General features: G+C 37.1%; 1 protein-coding gene across 1 annotated transcript in view; it reads left to right on the plus strand.

Moving 5' to 3' along the window:
• Positions 1-21,924, plus strand: part of TMEM26 (transmembrane protein 26) — a 44,351-nt gene extending 22,427 nt beyond the window's left edge. Inside the window, exons 3-6 of the mRNA XM_068548826.1 lie at positions 74-187; positions 1,857-2,077; positions 18,558-18,634; positions 21,410-21,924. Coding sequence (XP_068404927.1) covers positions 74-187; positions 1,857-2,077; positions 18,558-18,634; positions 21,410-21,834 — 837 coding nt within the window. The 3' untranslated portion in view covers positions 21,835-21,924. The remainder of the gene's footprint in view (positions 1-73; positions 188-1,856; positions 2,078-18,557; positions 18,635-21,409) is intronic.
• The last annotated feature ends 858 nt before the right edge of the window (positions 21,925-22,782 follow it).

Here is a 22,782-nt window from a genome sequence, read left to right on the forward strand (position 1 = left end):
ACACATTGAAGCCATCTTAAACTCTACCTACTGTGATATTTTTTGACATATTGCCTTTTAAAACACTTCTTAGTATTGCAGTAGCCAATCTGAAGGAATGTCAAAGAACACCAGCACCAAAGAAGACTTCAATCAAACTCTGTTGTCAACTGAACAAACCAACAGAGCGGATGATCTCATTGAGACGGTGAGAGCTTTCTCACTGTATATTAAAGGATCTAGCAGATCACCTTTTCACTTGGTGAGGATAACATACTCTATACCTTTCAGCTCATTCTTTCCTAGGGAAATTTGCCAATTGTTTGGCTCAGGAATTCACAAGATAATTTGTATTCAAAAATATTATTCAACATATTTAACTTGCATAATAGGCATATATGTCTTACATACATTAATAAATATATTTAACCTGCAGTATTAAGGAACCTTTAACACTTAGATCAGACAATCTATGTACAAAGAGAGATACATACATTTGTGAAGGAATGATATAATGGAAAGATTGGGATCTGCCCTATATATTTTTTAGGTGTTTATGTTAATAAATCAGGGAAGGTTTCCAGCCAAAATAGAATCACTTGTTTGTTCTTCTCATGCTTGATATTTGGCAAACTAACCATGACCTATTAGAAAATGATATACTGGAGAGACTCAAGGCCAAGGCCCCTACCACTGAACCATGTTGTCAACAATAAGACAGGCTACTGATTCTGTGAGGTTTAATAGAACTACTTCAAGCTTCAATCACAGCTTACCCATATCACTTTGAACAAATCAATCTCACTGTCTCTCAGTTTATCATCTGACAATTGAAAATATTAACCCTGCTAGTATGCTTCCTCCAAGAATTAAATAAAATGTGTGAGAAGTCTCACAGAAGATATACAAAGAAGTGTGCAAATGAAAGGTTATTGATCTTCATTCATGGCTTCAATAAGGTTAGCATCCTGCCTTGTCTTTTATCCTCCCTTAACCTTTACACTTGACATCAGCACGTGATCAAGAGGGGTAAATAAATTTTGCACAAATATAGTTAAGTCACTTGTATACATCAGTTGGAATCACTATCCAATCCACTTGAGATCTACACCCTTGTAGTCTTTAGAAGATCATAACTGATAGGGCCAATAATATACTTTAAAAGTTATTTAGAAGTTAAGTGGGCAAGAGATGGCATCCAGAATACATGAATGGGATGTAAATTTTTCTCGGAGTCCAAGAATAAGGGCAGAATAAAATTTGGTTGCTAGCTTATGAATTTTTGAATAATATGTTAAATGTTCAGAATAAAAATAACCTTATAGTTATTCTCTTTCTTTACTTTTAGGTAATGAATAAACACTATTTTATATTTTCTCCTTTGATATAGTGTTTTATAGCAATAAAAATCAGAAGAGAAGATTTGTACCATGCTAAAAATATTACCAGATTAGTAAATTCCGATTTGAAATCTATAAAAGAAAAATACAGGAATTTTTGAATTTTAATATGGAATTTTTAAAATGTTGCTATGTGTTATACTGGTTACAGAGACTGATGAAATGATAAATTATCTATAAAACACTGCAAAACTGGTTTTTAAAATATCATATAGTACAATGCCCCTAGTAAGCGAAAGGTTTAAATTACTTTCAGTTATAAGGTTGCCCCATTTTAAGGACCACATTAGCTTTTTTTTTTTTTTTAGAGTGTTCAGTTGAAAAGAGTTTTACTTTCTTTATTAAGTGAAGAATCATTTTCTGAAAATGACCTTCCACAAAAGCTAACTCTTGATTGACAGCCATGGTGAAGAAGGCCTCTCTCTCTAAGGTGGTAGCTCATAATCCTTCTGTCTATATGACACTTCTGTTAAACAGGCCAAAGTTTTTGTAAATAACTTATCTACAGTATGCGAGAAAGTTTGGACTTTGGGACTCCATCAGACATTCCTGCTAATGCTAATAATTGGAAGATGGCTTCTACCCATTGGAGGCGGGATTACTCGGGATCAACTCTCTCAACTTCTCCTTATGTTTGTGGGGACAGCTGCTGACATACTGGAATTTACAAGTGAGACCCTGGAAGAAGCAAATGTGAGGTAAGAAGGCCCTGCAATGAAAAGACCTTCTTTTCAAGGTCAGACCCACACACCTGTCTTTTTGTTCTATTATTTATATTCTGCATGAATACGGATTTTCAGTAGATCATATATCCAGTGATAGAACCATAGAATTTGCTGCTGTTCAGGTACATGTTAGGTACCAGCCCCCTAACACACACACACACACACAGACATATACATATGTATATATATATATACACATATGCATGTATACATACATGTATATACATATATATGTATATACCATATATATATATAAACTTTATATATGAATATGTAAAGGATGTTGCTGCTAGAGAAAAGGGGCAAATAATATTACCCATGGGTAAGAACAGAGAAGCTCTGCCTGTTTGCCTGACCACAGATTAGGTGAAGCCGTGGTTATCCGAAAACCTTCTGGGGGTGGAATGACCATCCCTAGCTTCTCTTTCACATGCTGAAGTGTCCAGGAATGTAGCCAATCATAAGAGTCTCTTCTAGAGCAGAGCAAAGCTACCATTCCAGGGAAGAACCTAGAGGTGACATGGAGAAATCACTCCTCTAGCCAGTTGGGGAATTTATATTCCCTGACGTGAATGCAGAATGGGGCAGATTAGGTTTTATTTTACTAAATTTTATTTTTAGTCAGTTTTGTTCGAAGTGCCCAAAGGCTATCTGGTGTAGATGCCTATAAATTAAAACTTACTGAGTTGGTACTTTTATTTTTGCCACAAGCAAATAAACTCAGAATTCCTGATCACAGCTGCTTATGGAACTACTTTCCTACCTTTAGGGATTTAAGTCTCAGTGCCTAAATGTACTTTCAGCTTTGGTCGTTTTGCACTATGCTATAAAAACAAATTGCAATGAGGCTGGCTTTTAATTCTACACTTTATGCTGTGTTTCTCAAACAACGAAACATAAAGCTGAGCAAAATACACTAACTTACTGAGTAAACTTAATACCCCAATTGTAGTACAAAGTGTATCTGTAATCATAGCTTACCTTCACATGATCATTTCCTGTTCCATTTCTCCTAAGTTTTCTTATACCGTAAGTAGATGTAGAATTTTAGAAAGAATCCAATCTAAGTTGACCCATTGTCCTCGAAATGTTGACTTTAGCTTTGTAGCTTTAATACCAAATATTTGGTCAGTGCTTCACATTGTATAACACATTTTCAGATACGTTAGAATACTTACAGTACAATGAGGTTACAAGAAAATCATGAAGAGGGCTTCCCTGGTGGCTCAGTGGTTAAGAATCTGCCTGCCAATGCAGGGGACACGGGTTCCAGCCCTGGTCCGGGAAGATCCCACATGCCGCGGAACAACTAAGCCCATGCGCCACAACTGCTGAGCCTGCACTCTAGAGCCCGCGAGCCACAACTACTGAGCCCGTGTGCCACAACTACTGAAGCCCACGTGCCTAGAGCCCATACTCCACAACAAGAGAAGCCACTGCAATGAGAAGCCAGCACACCGCAACCAAGAGTAGCCCCCACTCGCTGAAACTAGGGAAAGCCCATGTGCAGCAACGAAGAACCAATGCAGACAAAAATAAATATAAATAAATAAATAAATAAATAAATAAATAAATAAATAAATAAATAAATTTATTAAAAAAAAAAAAAGAAAATCATGACCGAGCACATAAGAACGATAAATAACTATAGGCACAGTGATATGGACATGACAATATAAGGATGACTAATTCTACCTAAATAGAAGTAGACACATAAATGCCAAATATCTAGTGAGATGCATGGGAAATAGGGTAGGAGAGGGGGTGCAGGAGGAATATGTTTTGAGGGGCTGGTTATAAAAATGTGAGAAATGCCAAACTCAGCTACCTTAATGGCCTGTTTATGAGGCCCATCCACAAGTGACACCAAGAGGCATTTTATAGATCAGCGTTTCCCAACAGATGTTGAATATTAAATAAGTTAATGATTAAAGTGTCAATCACCCGGGGGGGAAATACCTTGAAAATTACAAGGGATCATTCATGCACCAACTCTTGACTGATCATCTAGTGTGGGCCAGGCAGTGTGCTTGTGCTAGTGCTAGTGCTAGTGGAGATTGGGGAGCAAATGGTGAGCAAGTGATGAAATAAAGGACATACAATCCTATCCCAACCCAGGTAATTTCAGTTCAGCAATTTCTTCACCCACCAATACATTAATCTGAGTGTTTTATGAATCTTTTTTTCTCATTTTAAACTTATACCATGTCCTGAGAATAGAACTGAATAAACTCTGCCCAGGTTATTGTTTTTAAGTTTCTTTTCAGGTTTCATGATCTCAGATGAAATCATTTTATTTTTAATATAACTGCATTGTGTCAGTGACCTTCTGTGGTCTCCACTAGACTTCTACATGTCTCCATCATGACCCAAAGACTCCAAAATCAAGGCCCAGAGAGAACTGAGAGTTTTTAATTCCCTTCTAAGGCCCACCTTCCAAGTTCTGATTTCATCTCAGGCCCCATCTATACTGCAAGAATTAACACTGCAAATTTCCATCTCTTCAAAGGAAATATTAAACCCTTCTCACTGCAGTGTAGCTTTCCTCTTTGGCCTCAAAAAGACAATCATGAAGCATAAATTTAATATACATGTAAAAGATGTTTACATGTAATATAGCAAAGGGGCTTACTTCATTATAACCTACTTAGCATCACTTATTATTAAAACATTTTCTTTTCCTTTTTATTTTATTCCATAATTTGAGCTGATAGGTTTAGGAGAAAACCTGCAATAATGTCTACATCACAATGATGTCTACATCTTTCTCCTGCATCCTGGTTAATACCTCAAATCCAGTTTTGTTTTGTTTTGTTTTCTTTTAACCTAAATCAACTTCCTTCCGCATGCCCACATGAAGTTCATCTTCCTAATTCTTATGAATTTACATGCACTTGTGAGATATGGCAAATTTTTTGTAACAGCTTCACTTTACACACCATATAATTCATCTATTGTAATTCTACGGTTCAATGATATTTAATAAATTTATAGATTTGTGTAACTATCACCAGAATCCAGATTCCTTGTGTCTGTTTGCAGTCAATTCTCACTGCCACTGCCAACCCTAGGCAACCACTGATATGCTTTATGTCTCTATAGAAATTCCTTTTCTAGAAATTTCATGCAAATGGGATTGTAAAGTATGTGGTCTTTGTGTCTGGTCTTTTCACGTAGCGTAATGTTTTTTTGGTTCATTCCCATTGTTGCATGTGTGGGTAGTTAGCTCCTTTTTAATTGCTGAATAGTATCCCATGCATATACCACATTTTATTTATCTATTCAGTAGTTAATATACATGTGTATTTCAATTTTTCTTGCTATTGAGAATGATATGGCTATGAACACTCAGTTACGAGCCTTTGTATGGATCTGTTTTCATTTCTCTTGTATAGATACCTAAAAGTAGAATGACTGGGTTTTATGTTAAGAAAACTGCCAAACTGTTTTCCAAAGTGGCTATACCTTTTTGTATTCCAATCAGCAATGTGTGAGAGTTCCATTTTCTCAACATCCTTACCAACACATTTTTTTTTCAGTCTTTTTGATTATAACCATTCTAGTGGGCTCACAGTAGCATCATATTGTGGTTTTAATTTGCAATTCCCTAATGACTAATGACGTGTAGCATCTTTCCATGTGCTGATTAGCTATTCATATATCTTCCTTGGTGAAGTATCTGTTCAAATTTTTGCCCATTTTTCATTGGATTAATTTTTATTGAGTTGTAAGAGTTCTTTACATATTCTGGATACAAGTCTGGTATTAGATACATAATGTAAATATTTTCTCCCAGTATATAATTTTTCATTTTTTTAATGTTGTCATTTGAATAACAATTTTTTAAATTTTGATAAAATCCCATGTATCATTTTTTCTTCTATGTAGTGCTTTGGGAATCATAGATTCTAAGAAATATTTTCCTCATCAAAAATTAGAAATATTTTCCTCTGTAACGTTTTCACTTAATTTTTGTGTAGCATGAGGTAAGGGTCTAAGTTCATGTTTTGTCTTGTTTCATTTTGTGTTTGGGCATTATCCCAGCAGTATTTCTTGTCCCAGCTAGGACCAACTGTCTCAGCACCTTTTGTTGAAAAGACTATCCTTTCCCTATTAAATTGCCTTGGTATCTTTGTCAAAAATCAATTGACCACGTATGTAAGGAGTTTTTCTGGACTTTCTATTGTGTTTCACTGCTCTGTGTGTCTATCTTATGCCAGTACTATGTTTTTGAGATTACTGGAATTTTATGGTAAGTTTTGAAGCTGGATACTGGAAGCCCTCTAACATTATTCTTTTTTCAAAAATTGCTCTGATTTTTCTAGATCCTTTGCATTTCCATGTAAGTTTTATAATTAGCTTGTCAAATTTTACCAAAAAAATCCTGCTGGAGTTTTGATAAGGATTAAATTAAATCTATTAAACCTAAGCATCAATTTGTGAAGAAGTGGCATCTTAATAATATTAAGTCTTTCAATTCATGAACATAAACTATCTCATCTTTTATTCAGATGTTCCTTAATTTCTCACAGCAATGTTTTGTAATTTCCAATGTACAGGTCTTGCACCACTTTTCCTAAATTTATTCCTAAATATTTTTCTTTTTGATAGAATCATTTTCTTAATTTCTTAATATCATTTTCATGTTTTTTATTACCACTATGTAGAAATACAGTTGACTTTTGTGTGACAATCTTGTACCCAGAAACCATGCTAAACTTGTTTATTAGTTCTGTAGACTCCTTAGGGCTTTCTACATATGGGATAATGTCATTTGAAAGCAAAGATATTTTTGATTCTTTCTAATCTGTACGCCTTTTATTTCTTTTTCTTGCCTATTGCACCAGCTAGAATTTCTTGTGCAATGTTCAACAGAAGTGTAAGAGTGGACCTTTCAATCTCAAAGGATAAGCATTCTGTCTTTCACTATTAAGGATGATGTTAGCTATAGGTTTTGCACAGATATTTTTAATAGATGCCCTTGATCAAGTTGGAGGAAATCCCTGTCTAGGTTACTGAGAGTTCTTTCTTTTCTCTCTCTCTCTCTTCTTCTATGGACACTGAATGTTGTTAAATGTTTTTCTGTTTTTCTTATGATCACTGTGTGGTGGCTATCTTTTATTCTATTAATATGGTGTATTACATTAACTAATTTTCAGATGTTAAATCAACCTTGACTTCCTGGGATAAATATCACTTGGTTGTGGTGTATAATCCTTTCTATATGTTGCTGAATTTGGTTTGCTAACATTTTGTTAATAATTTTTACATCTATACTCATAGAGCATATTGATTTTTAGTAATATTTTCAAATGATATTTTTCCTGGCTTTGGTATCAGGGTAATATCCTTCAATGAATACCTCAGGAAGCATTCCTTCTTTATTTTCTGAAAGACTTTGTATAAGACTGGTGTTATTTCTTCTTTAAATATTTGATAGAATTCACTTAGGAAGCTATCTAAGCCTAGGTTTTTCTTTATGGGAAGATATTACTAATTCAATATCATTATTTCTTATAAGTCTATTCAGTTATTCTATTTCCTCTTGGGTCAGTTTTGATTATATTTTTCTTTCTAGGAATTCTTACATTTTATCTAATTTTATTTTTTATATAAAGTTGTCCATAATATTATTCCTTTATACTTGTGTCAATTTCTATAGGGTCACTTATTATGCCCCCTCCCCCTTTTCATTCTGAGTTTGGTCATTTGTGTCTCCTCTATTTTTTCTTAGACTTCTCAATTTAGTCAGTCTTTTAAAATAACTGATTTTCGGTTTCATTGATTTTCTCTATTATTCTGTTTTATATTTCATTGGTTTGTGTTCTAATGTTTAATTTTTCCTTCCTTCTGCTTGCTTTGGATTTAATTTGCACTTCTTTTTTCTAGTTTCCTAATATGGAAGCTAATTGATTTGAAACCTTTCTTCTTTTCTAATATGGTATTCAAAGTTATAAGTTTCCTTCTAAGCACTGCTTTATCTGCATCTCATAAGCTTTGATATGTTATCTTTTTGTTTAATACAGTTCAAATTATTTTCCAGTTTCTCCTGTGAGTTCTCCTTTGACCTATGAATTGTTTAGAAGTAAGCTGTTTAATTTCCATATGGGGATTGCCCAAATTTCTCCCTGTGTTTTCTATTTTAATTCTGTTGTAGTCTGAGAATATACAAAATTATTTTAACTCTTTTAAAATATTGAGACTTATGGCCTAGCATATGGCCTATCCTGGAGAATGTTCCATGTGGGCTTGAAAAGAATGTGTTGTTTGGTTGAGTGTTCTGTAAATGTAAATTATGTCAAGTTGGCTGATAGGGTTGTTCAAGTCTTCTATATCCTTACTGATTTTCTGTCTAGTTGTTCTATCAATTATTGAGAGTGAGGCATTGAAATCTTCAACTCTAATTGTTGAATTGTCTATTTCTTTTTCAGTATTGTCAGTTTTTGCTTCATGTATTTTGAGGCTCTGTTTTTAGATGTGCACACATCAATTTTTTTAAACTTCTTCCTCATGTAGTAACCGTTTTTCATCATGAAATGCCACTTTTTCTCTAGTGATATTTCTTGTCTGAAAGTTTATTTTGTCTCATATGAATCTAGGCACTCTTATGATGACTATTGACATGGGATATCTTTTTCAAACTCTGTATCTTTACATCTAAACTGTATTCCTTATATACCACATATAGTTGGATCTTGCATTTTCCTCTCAGTTAGACAATCTTTGTCTTTTAATTGGAGTGTATATTAATTTCCCAGGGCTGCCATTACCAAATACCACAAACTGAGTGGCTCAATACAACAGAAATTTATACTCTCTTAGTCCTCACGGCCGAAAGTCCAAATCAATGTGCCAGAAGGGTTGGTTTCTGTTAGAGGCTCTGAGGGAGAATCTCTTCCCTCTTGTGGCTGTCTTGTGGCTTCTGGTGGTTGCTGGCAGTTCTGGTGTCCCTCAGCTTGTAGACACGTCACTCCAATCTCTGCCTCTGTCTTCACATGGCATTCTCCCCAGTGTGTCTGCCAGTGTCTCCAATTTTTCCCCTTCTTATAGGGACACCAGTCACTGGATTAGGACACAGGTTAATCTATTATGACCTTCTCTTACCTTGACTACTTCTGCAAAGACCCTACTTCCAAATAAGATCACATTCTGAAGTCTACGCAGACATGAATTTGGGGGGACAATTTCCAAGCTTTTGCAATGTGTTTAATCCATTAATATTTAATGTAATTATTGATTTGGTTGAATTATTTATTTATTTATTTATTTATTTAGTTAGTTAGTTAGTTAGTTATGGCTGCATTGGGTCTTCATTGCTGTGTGTGGGTTTTCTCTACTTGCGGCGAGCGGGGGCTACTCTTTGCTGTGGTGCGTGGGCTTCTCATTGCAGTGGCTTCTCTTGTTGTGGAGCATGGGCTCTAGGTGCGCGTGCTTCAGTAGTTGTGTCATGCAGGCTCAGTAGTTGTGGCGCGCAGGCTTAGTTGCTCCACGGCATGTGGGATCTTCCTGGACCAGGGCTTGAACCCATGTCCCCTGCATTGGCAGGAGGATTCTTAACCACTGCGCCACCAGGGAAGTCCTGATTTGGTTGAATTTATATCTGCCATTTTGCTATTTGTTTTTCTGTATGTCTCATTTCCTTTTTGCTCTTGTGTTAATTATTTACTGCTTTAAAAATATTTTTAATGAACAATTTTAATTCCTCTATTGATTTGTGTATTGTTTTATTACAGTGGTTACTGTAGGGAATACAATGTGATTTTAGATCTTCACACTCTTATTACAAGTTAATAGCTCCATTCCCTCCCCCTCTTTTTTACAATTATTGTCATATACATTACATCTTTATATGTTATAAGCCAAACAGTACAGTTTTATAATTATTGTTTTATAGACTTGTGTTTTTTTAAAGAAATTAAGAGAAGAAAAGATATGACTGTATATTTATATGTTCTCTTATATTTACTTACATATTTGAAGATGCTCTTTATTCCTTCTTGTGGATTTGAGTTACTTTCTGGTGTCATTTTCTTTCAGCCTGAAAGACTTCCTTTATTGTTTCATCTAAGGCAAATGTGCTAGCAACAAATTCTCCTAATCTTTGTGGAGAAATGTGTGTATTTTTCCTTCGTGTTTGGAAAAATAGTTTTGTTGTATGAAGAATTCTTGCTCCATAGTTTTTACTTCAGCATTTTATACGTATCATTCTGCTTTCTTCTAGCCTTCATTATTTCTGATGAGATGTTAGCCATTGTTTTGTCATTACCCTGTACAAATGAGTCGTTTTTCTTTTGCTGTTTCCAAGAGTTTCTCTTTCTCTTTGACTTTCAGTAGTTTGTGATGTGTCTAGGTGTGGATCTCTTTGTCTTAAACTTACTACAACTTTGTTGATCTAGGATCTGTAAATTAATGTTTTTCCTCAAATTGAGGAATTTTCAGCCATCATTTCTTCAAACACTTTTTCTGACCCATTGTCTTTTCTTCCTTCTGGGACTGCTATTACAAATAGAAATGCTTAATTGCGTTCCACAGGTCTCTGAGACTCTGTTCATTTTTCTCCTATCTGTTTTACCTACTAGTCTTCAGACTGGATAGTTTTCACTGATTTATTTTCCAGCTCACTGATTCTTCTACTATCTCAAATCCATATGTAGAGTCAAACTGTACAGTTCACCTATTGAATTTTTCATTTCGGTTCCCATATTTTCAAATCTAGAATTTCTGTTTAATTCTCTTTTTATTTTATATTTCTTATTTCAGTTATTTATTTGTTGAGTCCCTGTCATCATATTTTTCTTTAGTTTATGGAACATCGTTTTCTTTCATTCTTGAAAATATTTAAGACAGTTGCTTTGATGTCTTTATCTGCTAAATCCAGTATCTGGACCCCATTAGAATCAGTTTCTATTGATTAATTGATCGTTGTTGTTTTCTCCTGAGCATGGGTCATGCATTCCTGTTTCTTTGTATGTCTCATACTTTTTTGCTGAAAACTGAACATTTTGTATTATGTTTTGTAGCAATATATTATCCTCAGGCTTCCCCACATGCCTCAGGAGTCTTTTTGTCATCTTTGCTGTCTCGATAAATTGCCTGAACTTAATCTGAGGACTCTATCTTCCCTTGGATTGCAGTCACTGATGTTTCTGCTCGGACTTGTTTATTTTTGTTTGTTTGTTTTTTTAATTCTTATTTTTGTCTTTAGCATGGCTATTAGGGTCACACCTATAATTACACTGTTTAATGGTCAGCCAATGATTTGAGCAGGGTTTGTGATCAAACACTCTGAGCCCTTTTGACTTCCACCCTCTGCTGATGGATCTGTGTATGAGCTGGATCGCACATTCAAGTTCAGAAAGTTTTCATATATAACCAGTTTTAAATTTCTACTGGGCCTTCTTGGATCGTCCCTGCACATGTCTGGCATACTTGGAGACATTATGTAGCCCTCCTATGGCTCTCTTATTTTTGGAATCTCTCCATTAAATTTTAAGTCAGTCTGCCCCTCACCCACCTGGGACCGCAACCTCAAAGTAGGAAAGCCATGGGCTTCCCCATTCATTTCCAACTAAATGTGTTACTTATACTGACCACACCTTTAACCATGGATTTCACACTCCACTCCAAATTAAGTCAGCATACTCTGGTCACAAGGGGCCTCTGGTTTTCATTGCTAAGCTCTCCCTGGTAAAACCACCACTCTGACTGACCAAGGCAGCCTTAACATTCCCCTCAGCTTGATTAAACCTTAAAAAAGTTTATTCCTGAATATAAGCCTCTGCTCCCCCTTTCCTCAGAGCATTGATTTTAGAAAACTTGCAACTGTAAATTCTTTTTATGTCCCTTTGAGATGCAAGTCTTCTCTTAGACTCTTTCCAGCTTTACAGCACAGGAATATCTTTCTCAAGGATGTGAGAGCCATCCCTTTGAAATGTGATCATCAAGAAAGGTAACACCCCTATCTCCTAGTCTCTCTGGGACGACAGGAACCTAACTTATATCAGTGCCAATTAGCAAACATAGATGGCCTAATCACATTGACCAACTTCCCTCTCTACCAACCTCTAGTACTGTTCCACTAGCTCACCCCAGTGTTTAAAAACTCTTCTGCTTTTTGTTTCAGTGGGGGTGAATTCAGTCTCTCTCCCTTACTGTAGACTTCAATAAAGCCTTCATTACCTATTTAACTGTCTGGTGCAGTTTTTCCTTCACACAGCAAAGCTGGAGGTTTAAGGGAACATCCCATGGGCAAAATGCCTTAGACGCTCACTGTTCTTAACTGAAGTTCTATCAGGTTTTCGTGAATAAATGTTACTCAATTTGTTATTTGCCTTTGGTTTATTTCCAGAGATCTGAAGTGGTTGTTTTTGACAATTTGTCCAGTGTTATGTATGTTTGCTGGGGAGAGGATTTGCTGACCATTTCATTCTGCTACAGCCACCCTCCAACATTTTAACAAGTCTGAATTTCAGTGTAATTGCCAGGAAGAGTTAAGTAGTTACTTACACCTTTGGAGATCACTCTCTGTAGTCTTTTTTTGAACACAGATCATTTACTAAAAAGAAAAAACACACTTGGTAAAATGTTCCCCTAGCATTACTGCTACTTCACTGTGAGTATCTGACCAAACAAAGGAGAGTTTGTCTATGTTTACACTGTGTGTTCTTTTAGTTTAGCTCTTTTTGCTTGATGAAGCATTTCTTCCAGGTTAGCTTAATAGCTCATTTGCTTTCTTTCTTTCCTTTTCTCTCTCTCTCCTTAATTTTTTCGCTCCTCTGAAGAGGTTTGTTGGATGCTTTTTAAAAAGCTAGAGCAACTCTATCCACTGATTATCTCTTATTTATAGGAGTATTTACACTTTCAAAAAGAAACAGTTAAGCAAATTAGCAATGCATGAGAACACACCCTCACACCATGCACAAAAATAAACTCAGACTGGCTTAAAAACTTAAATATAAGACAAGACACCATAAAACTCCTAGAGAACATAGACAAAAAATAAATCTTACCAATGTTTTCTTAGGTCAGTCTCCCAAGGCAACGGAAATAAAAACAAAAATAAACAAATGGGATCTATTCAAACTTACAAGCTTTTTCACAGCAAAGGAAACCATAAACAAAATGAAAAGACAACCTATGGAATGGGAGAAAATATTTGCAAACGATGTGACTGACAAGGGCTTAATTTCCAAAATATACAAACAGCCGATACAACTCAACAACAAAAAAACAACCCAATCAAAAAGTGGGCAGAAGATCTAAATAAACATTTCCCCAAAGAAGACATACAGATGGCCAATATGCACATGAAAAGATGCTCAACATGGCTAATTATTAGAGAAATGCAAATCTAAACTACAATGAGGTACCACCTCACACTGGTCAGAATGGCCATCATTAAAAAGTCTACAAGTAACAAATGCTGGAGAGGGTATGGAGAAAAGGGAACCCTCCTACACTATTGGTGGGAATGTAAGGTGGTGTAGCCACTATGGAAAACAGTCTGGAGGTTCCTCAGAAAACTAAAAACAGAATTACCATATGATCCAGCAATCCCTCTCCTGGGCATGTATCTGGACAAAACTATAAACCAAACAGATACATGCGCCCCTATGTTCATATCAGCACTATTCACAATAGCCAAGACATGGAAACAACCTGAATGTCCAGAGACAGATGAATGGATAAAGAAGATGTGGTACAAATGTACACTGGAATACTACTCAGCCATAAAAAAAGAACGAAATAATGCCATTTGCAGCAACATGGATGCAACTAGAGATTATCATACTAAGTGAAGTAAGTCAGAAAGAGAAACAAATACCATATGGTATCACTTATATGTGGAATCTAAAATATGACACAAATGAACCTATCTATGAAGCAGAAACAGACTCACAGACATAGAGAACAGACTTATGGTTGCCAAGGTGGGGGGGGGGGCGGGGTGGGATGGACAGGGCATTTGGGATTAGTAGATGCAAACTATTATATACAGAAGGGATGGACAAAAGGTTCTACTGTATAGCACAGGGAACTATATTCAATGTCCTGGGATAAACCGTAATGGAAAAGAATATAAAAAAGAATGTATATTTATGTATAACTGAGTCATTTTGCTGTACAGCAGAAATTAACACATTTAAAATCAACTATACTTTAATTTAAAAATTAGCAATTTATGACTTTATTTTTACTTTTCACCCAATAGTTGTGGTGCACTGATTTACCAAATGCCAGTCTTTTATCCTCCTAGTTTTCCAAGCAGAGAAGTGATACTCACATCTATAATTATACTTCAAATGATCTTTTGTCTCTGTATGAATAGAGCCCATTGTCTGCTTACATGCTTCTCAGTTGACATTTATGAAGACAGATTACACATGAGAAAATGGGGCAAGACAAGTTGGGGAGACAATTACACAATAGAGACAATGCTGGAGAAATTCACTCTAAAATTCCTTCACAAATTTGGAGTGTTTGCCATTTAAGCTCAGTGACTTATTTATATTCCAGCGTTTAACCTTCCTGGGTAAATTTTACTGTCTGAATTAATAATACAAATTTGTCTGCTCCAAAGATTTTCTGGCCATCTTTTCCAAAGTTATTTTTGATAACTTTAGTAATATGTTTCTCAACACCCACATTCTCCCATATTGTGTGTGTTCAGATAATAATACTTGTGAATGCAAAAGACATATATTTGGTATTAGAGGGTTAGAGTTTGACTTACTTAGGGCTAAGGTCAGTCTATTATTTATCCCTGTTTTGTATAATAATAAAATTAAAACACAAAGAGTTTAAGAAATATGTTCACATAATAAAAATAAAAATACTATTACTACTACTAACAGTAGTAGTGGATAATATTTATTTATCTCTTGCTGTGTTCCAAGCACTGTTCTAAGGGTTTTAGTTGTGATAAGTTATTTAGCCTTTACAACACCACCATGAGGTAGATACTGTCATTACCACGATATTATAAGCTGAACAATGGCAGGCAAGAGAAGATGCAAAAGTCTCAAGGTTACGTGGTAAAAAATAAGAATACTTAACTTGTGGTAGTCTACCATGCTTAGTCTTTATCCAGTGCTGTTCTAAGAGCTTTATATGTTTAACATATTTAAACAATATATTTAATAAAAATTATCATACAAAATCCAATAGCTATTATTACTGTCATCCTCACGTTGAAGGAGGGTAAACTAAAGCACATAGGTATTAAATTACTTGTTCATATTCGTGTAGCTGGTAAATGATTAGTCTGGGACTGGAAACCCACATCCTATCTGTCTGGTGAGGGTTAGAGCTGGTATTTAAACTCTGGCAACCTAGCACCAGAGCTCATGCTTTACCACTTCTTTCTGCTGCCTTGCAGACAAATTGCACATGAGTTTTTCGTAGAATTACTGAAGTTTGAGATGAGAAGAAACTTCAAAAGTGACCATCTATTGAGAAACCTATTTTACATCTGTTACAAAATCCTCTCCAAAATTTTCTCAAGTTTTTGTCCAGACTTTCTTTGAAAACTTTCACTAATAGAGAATATACTAACCCCAGGGGCAACGTGTTCTATTTTGAATTAATATTATTAGAAAGTACTTTCCTCTATTGTGATGAAATTTGGATTCTTACAGGTGCAACTCAAATCCTCTGAACCTGAATTGGCCCTCTGAAGTCATAAGAAATAAGTTTAATTCCTTCTCCACATGATAACCCTTTAAATGTATGAAATAAAGTTTTAAAGCAATCTTCTCTAGTTTTTAGTTCCTTGAACTATGCCATGTCTAACATGGCTCTGAGTCCTCTCACCACCCTAGTCTCTCTTTTGGACCAAAAATGTTTTCAGTGTTCCTCCTAAAACATGAAGAACAACACATAATATGTCAGATACACTCTGAATATTGTAGAATAGAGCAGGGCTAAAACTTTCCATTTCCTTCGTGGAAACACTATCGTGGAAAGGTTAAAAAGATGGATGCTGAAATCACTGGCCAAATAGGGATAATAAGTGTACGTACTTTGTCGAGCTGGTATGAGGATTAAGTGTGATCGCAGAGTTAAACACTTGGAAAACTGCCTGGCACATAGTATGAGCTCAGAAACTGCAGGTAAGATTATTTAAAAATTCAGGCACTTATTGAAGGTCTACTATATATAGACATTGACTTTGCAAAGAGGGAAAAGTTATAGACTGCATTCCCTAGGCATTTTGTTTTTAAGGAATTCCTTTATTTTTACTATCTATTTATCTATTTATTTATTTATTTATTTATTTATTTATTTATTTATTTATTTATTTTTGGCTGTGTTGGGTCTTCGTTTCTGTGCGAGGGCTTTCTCTAGTTGCGGCAAGCGGGGGCCACTCTTCGTCGCGGTGCGCGGGCCTCTCACTATCGCGGCCTCTCTTGTTGCGGAGCACAGGCTCCAGACGCGCAGGCTCAGTAGTTGTGGCTCACGGGCCTAGTTGCTCCGCGGAATGTGGGATCTTCCCAGACCAGGGATCGAACCCGTGTCCCCTGCATTGGCAGGCAGACTCTCAACCACTGCGCCACCAGGGAAGCCCCCCTAGGCATTTTCACTTAAAATTCTAGACTTCAAACTTCTCGGGAAGCGACCTATGATTGCATTTGATTTTGGAAAATCATAAATCATGTCACACTGTGGACTCATAATTAGATAACAGGAAGGGAAAATCCTTGAGCCTTTTTAATGGCTGCTGCTGTGAAGTGCTACCTCTTCCATCCTATTCTAGGTCATCCAGTTACATCCTGTCAAGATCTTTGGGGATCCTGATTATGTCTTCTGGGGTACTGGTTTCTCATCCAGCCCCTAATGTCATATGTTCATATGAGAAGCCTTCCATCAATGTCGGCAACCAACTCAGTGATGAAATGTGAAGTAGAACAGAATCAAAGCAGAGCCTGCAGCGACCCTTGGAGAGCTCCCTTTACAAATCCCTGAGTCATTTACACAGTTAGGAATCCACCTAACTGTACTCACACTCAGAACATTTCTTAATCTTGCTAATAAGAACACCCTATGGGAGGCTTTTTTCGTGAGCTTTGTTTAAATCCAGTGTCTATTATTATGTATGTATCATTACCTGTTTAGTAATCCTAACTCTATTTTTAAAAAAAGGTGGGGGGGAGAGAGAAAATAATCCTAGCTGAGTGCTGTTGTTCTCAGGTAACCTGTGCTGATTCCTAGTAATTACTGTCTTCTTCAATAAGGGCTCTCAGAAATCTTTCAAATAATCAGTTATATAATCTAACTAGGGATTAATAGTAAATGTGCCTTTATAGTTGAAGATCTACTTCTGCTTCATTTTGAAAGTTAAGACTCCATTTTTTTGTCACCAACCTTGTCTTTACCATTAACTGCCAGGACAGATAATGATGGCTTAGAAATCTCATTTACAAATTCTCTCAGAGTTTGTAAGATCTAATTTTTCAGGGCCTCAATACTCGAAGAATTTAAAGATATCCCTTTCAATCACCTCATTGAGTTTGGTTTCAATTACTCTTCCCTGATGTTTTTCTATCCCTCTCCATTCTGGAAATCCCTCTTGACAGAGAAGTTGGCAACAAAATCTGTTATTACGCCACTAACCTCAAATTGATAATTTCCTTTGGGTTTTTGCTGTAAAAAAGTGACTTTGAGACTTCTTTCAGATCCTTTGCATTTTTGTAACCTCTCTTCTTTCTGACTTTAGTCTTCAAGATCATTTTCCTAGGTCTATGACATTTGTATTTCTTCCAAGTACAGATCCTTCGTTTATTCGTTCAGCAATTCCTTCCACAAGTATTTGTTGAGTGACTGTTATTGGCCAGGCACTGTTATAGGCACTGGGGAAATCCAATGGTGAATGAAACAATCACATTCTTTGATTTACATCCTAGTGTCCAATGTATATCTTTGATTATTGGATTTATCTCCCTACTTTGTTGTCAACTGAGGATAGCTTTCTTTTACATGCTAAGCTCTTAATTGTTGAGCCTCATCTAGCCCTTTTGAGATGTACTTTTAAGCTAGAGTCTTGGGATCTTGGAACAATTTTCACTTTCCCTCCTTGAAGTTTCTTGAAATCAGTCCTCTGAATTTCCAGGTTAATGTCTAACTTTTGTCCTAGCATTTCCCTCCCATAATATTTCCATGATTCTGTAAAACTAAATACAGCAATATAGGACCAAGAGGCTTTGCCATAATTCACACAGATGTTGGCACATGTGGAAGTTGGGTTTTAAGTCCCAGAATTTTTTAAACGTCTTTTTCATTATTCCATTTTAATCATGAATGAATTTTTCATGGATATCTTACATTACCAAGATATTCTGACAACTCTCAAGAGGTTTATTAGGATATAGTCAAATATGAGAACAAAAAGAGACAAGATTCTTCTGCATGTGTTCGTATTTTTCATCACTAATTTAAAATTTTGTCTGCATTCTAGGAATAGCCCTGCTCTGGTCTATGCCATCCTTGTTATATGGACCTGGAGCATGCTGCAATTTCCACTTGACCTGGCAGGTAAGTGTCTGATGTTTGCTCAAAGAAACAGAAAATTACAGCTCTTGATTATGAACTGCAGTGAAGCTAAGGAAGCATTTGAGAGGATTATCATTTTTTTTTTATCACTTCGATATCTCAGTGTTAGTTCCAGTTCAGTTTAGAAGAAAACTAGGTTGAAACTTAGGAAAGCCATGATCCACTCTGGTACATGGTGAGCCTGACACAGTTAAGTCAATAAGAGCACAGCTTTATGTTCATTTCATACAGTGGTTCCATCACTTGCAATTTGTAAAAGCTTCTGCAAATTAGTTAACACATCAGCGCCTCAGTTTTTCATCCATGCAATGGGGATGATAATTATTGTAGCGAGGATTGAGGGTCCTTGTGATGACAAAAATAAGACATAGGTTGTAGTGATTGTGCTTCAGCACACTTACTGGCATATAAATGTTACCTCCTGATTTTTTAAGGGGCCATTTTCATTCCTTTGTCACACCCTTGTATTAGAACTTCAGAGGGAATAAGAGCAGTTTCAGGGCCACATGGGAAATTGGATTTTTCCTCAGTATTGGCTCTTATACTCCCATTGGGCTTATTTTAATAAAGACATAAACCCTCAAGACTTTGCAAGAAGTAAACGGTTTTCTGGGCATTTCATACTGATGATCTAGAGCTGCATTATCCAGTACAGTACCCACTAGCCACATGTGGCTATTTAGATTAAAATTAATTAAAATTAAATAAAATTTAAAGTTCAGTTCCTCAGTCACACTAGCCTGCTCCGTGGCTGCATATGGCTATGATGTCAGACAGCACAGATACAGAACGTTTTTCCTAACACAGATGGTTCTATTGGACTGCATTGACCTGGAGTTATCCCATAACTTCTGGGAGCCCTGGAATTTTGATTTGGAAATTCTCCTGGATGCCACTTTACTCTGAAGAAATTCTAGGATTGAATAGTTACGTTTTCCTGAAGTCTGACTCCTTTCTTATGGTACCCTACCTGACGGCCTCAGGGTTAGAATTAATCTTTGTACAGAGATATTTAATTTTTTTCTGCGTCATCTTTTTTTTGTCCACTTTGATAGGCCCAGAGGTTTTAGAGGCCATTTTAGACCTCAGCATCCACTTTGCAAAACAAAATTGTCAACAGAAGGAAAGAGTGGCTGTGGCTTTTTGGAAATGCCCCAAACCTAATTACTAGTTAATAATTGCAAACAAATGTATGCCAATAACACACACACACACACACACACACACACACACACACAGATTTTGTCGTAATGTGCCCCAGAAGGTACTCTATACCATTAATCAGCTGGTGTCCTCTGAGAGAATATTAGGCACCTTCAGTTTAGATGTCGAATAATACTTTTAGGAGGTCCTCTGGGAGCCATTTCCCGACCCTAACTTCTTAGGAACGGTGACTATTGATCTTACGTTGGTTTTTCTTTTGTCATTCCCTCCGCTGGTCCTCACCCTCCCATATCTTGTGGTTTACCGCCTTGCTTAGCAAATTTTTATTTAAGAAAGAAATTCTGTAAACTTTCAGGGGTGATAATGTTATGCAGCTGTTTGAAAAACAAAGACCAAATGTTACTTCTGACTAAATCACTATTGTATTTTCCAACAAACGGTACATTATGTGCGCCCATATCAAAGCAGCTTCATAATATTTGCAGGCTCCAGTAGACGAAGGCATTCTTTGTTTGAAAACTCCAAATGGAAGTCTTCATTATTATAAAAGGATTATTTTCTGCCCTTGACCCTGAATTAAATTTACATTTTAGAAATTAAAACAAAAAAGGTTCATTTGTTGATTGGACCTCCTTTTGTTCAACTGGAAAATCAGTAATTATATCCAGCCTTTCTTGTAAACTGTGAAACAAAACCATAAGGAATTAGACAAAATAAAATAACAATGGCATTTATTTGGGCTTTTTTTCCCCACCCCTGTTAGAGAAATATGTTTTACGTGACTTCAGTTTGAATTTGAAGATAAGTGCTTGAATTTTCACAACACAATTTACATAGAGGGCCAAGTGAGTCAACCGGTAAATAGGCAGGTACCAAACAGAGGATGCAGACAGCTCTGGGCCACCGACACTCTTGTTTCACCTCCCAAATTTAGCAGCCAGGTAAGTCATGAATTATCCTCAGGGAAAGACAGTGAGAAAGGAGAGGTGCCAGGGGTGTTAGTCTGATGGAAACAAAAACAGTCAGGGAATAGGGGCCCCTCTCCTCAAAGATGTCATTGTTCTCCAGTTTTCAAAGGAGGAAACTGAGGCCCAGGCAGCCTAAGTAACTTGGCCTGCATCTCGCTGTTAGAAAATGAGGAAGCCAGGAGAGGAAGGCAGGCTCCCTGACTTGAGGCTCAGAGCGCCCTGCTGGGCTGCCTTCGGACTCTGCAGACTTCAAAGACAGACAGGGCGGCTTCCTCTGCCCTTTATCCTTTCTAGCCTGGTTAATTGTGCTTTCCCTAGTGTGAGTGAGGACTTGAAGGTGAGCTGATTTTTTTTTTTACGTGGATGGAAACTAGAGGCTGGCTTTTTCTCATGTGTTTCATTGGACTTCTAACAGATGCTCTATTTTGAATATAACATGACCACGGATGTAAAATGGCAGGGTGGTTTCACTTGTTTCCCTCCAGAATGAAATTACAGAATCACTCCCCATTGTGAACGAGCGTGTGACCCCCATGGTTGATGACTTGTCCCCGCTTCACTCTGTCTTACTTTTCCGCATTTCAGAGAGCTACGGTAACTGGTCTCGTCTCTCTTGCGTTTTCAGTACAGCATGTTGTGTGCCCTGTGTCTATGACAACAAGGGGGTTCCCCAGCCGGTTCTTTTGCCAATACAGTGCCGACCTGTGGAACATTGGAATCAGCATCTTCATACAAGACGGTCCCTTCCTTGTTGTGCGACTCATACTGATGACCTATTTCAAAGTGATCAACCAGATGCTGGTGTTCTTTGCTGCCAAGAACTTCCTGGTGGTGGTGTTACAGCTCTACCGCCTGGTGGCGTTGGCCTTGGTTGTCCATGCTTCCTTGCGAAGTCAGCAAGAACGCCTGAAAGGAGAGCACAGACGCCCAGGTGTTCCAGCTGAGAGTGGGGTCTCACCTGGGGCCCGGGCAGGTGGTTCGAAGGAGGGCTTGGCTCTTCCTTTACAGGCCTTGCCGGTCACCTGCAACGACTCTCCCCTGACCCCATAGTTAGTCACCGAGAGCAGCGTGCCGCCAGAAGGCTTGACTTTCCGGTTCCTACAGACAGAATCTTCTCTCTCTCTCTCTCTCTTTTTTTAACCTTGGCGTATAATAATTTTCAAAAGAACAACATAAAAAGTGATCTTAAACCAAAGCCCCTCGAGGAACTTCTTTTTCAACGGAATGAAAAGAACTTTGATTAGTGGCTGTCGCTACAACGTCTGTGTGATGGCATCAGATGCTACAGTTGTTCAACCTCTAAGTGATTTGTTTGTCTTGAACTGTTTGAAAAGCTGTGGACAGGGTTACAGTGACACATGCCCTCAAGACATTTAATGCAGACAAACTGTCCCGGCTGTTACCTGAGAATAGAGAAGCTTTGAACTTTGGCTCTATTGTCAGACTACCTCATCTGATCTTTTCTGCAATGTCCCTCTGACATCAAAAAATGTACATTCAGTGAATGCAGAATAAATGAAGGGAAAAGTGCCTTTAAAATTACCTCACTGCGGGCTGGAAGCAGTGAAAATCTCTGCCCAGCTGCCATAGCATCAAGAGCCCTATTCATCGCTGCACAGACCTTCCCAGGAAAAATCATTTTTCTGGGCTGCTGTAGTCTTCTGTCATGGCGCATATGCTCTTACGGGAAGTGTTACTGCTTTGGCTTGGGTGCTGCAAAATTCACAGCAAGCCATTCTGGTTACGGATCTATTGGTTGGGAGGCAGGAAATACTTGTAATGCTAGCAAAGTCACAATTTCCATTCTAAACATGATTTGCAGTATTCGTTAGCATTTTCCTTAACTCCACTTTACCATTTTCTATATTGCCAAGTCGAATTGCGTGGGTTGATGCAAGAAAGCACTGCAGCAGTGACTAAAGGTGTTTCAGGCCCTTTAAGTGTTACCATAGTCGCTGGTGTCTGCCAGCTGTCAAGGTAGCTCCTCTGAACTGCCAC

Source organism: Eschrichtius robustus, chromosome 7, assembly GCF_028021215.1.
Source record: "Eschrichtius robustus isolate mEscRob2 chromosome 7, mEscRob2.pri, whole genome shotgun sequence".
Taxonomy (NCBI): Eukaryota; Metazoa; Chordata; class Mammalia; order Artiodactyla; family Eschrichtiidae; genus Eschrichtius; species Eschrichtius robustus.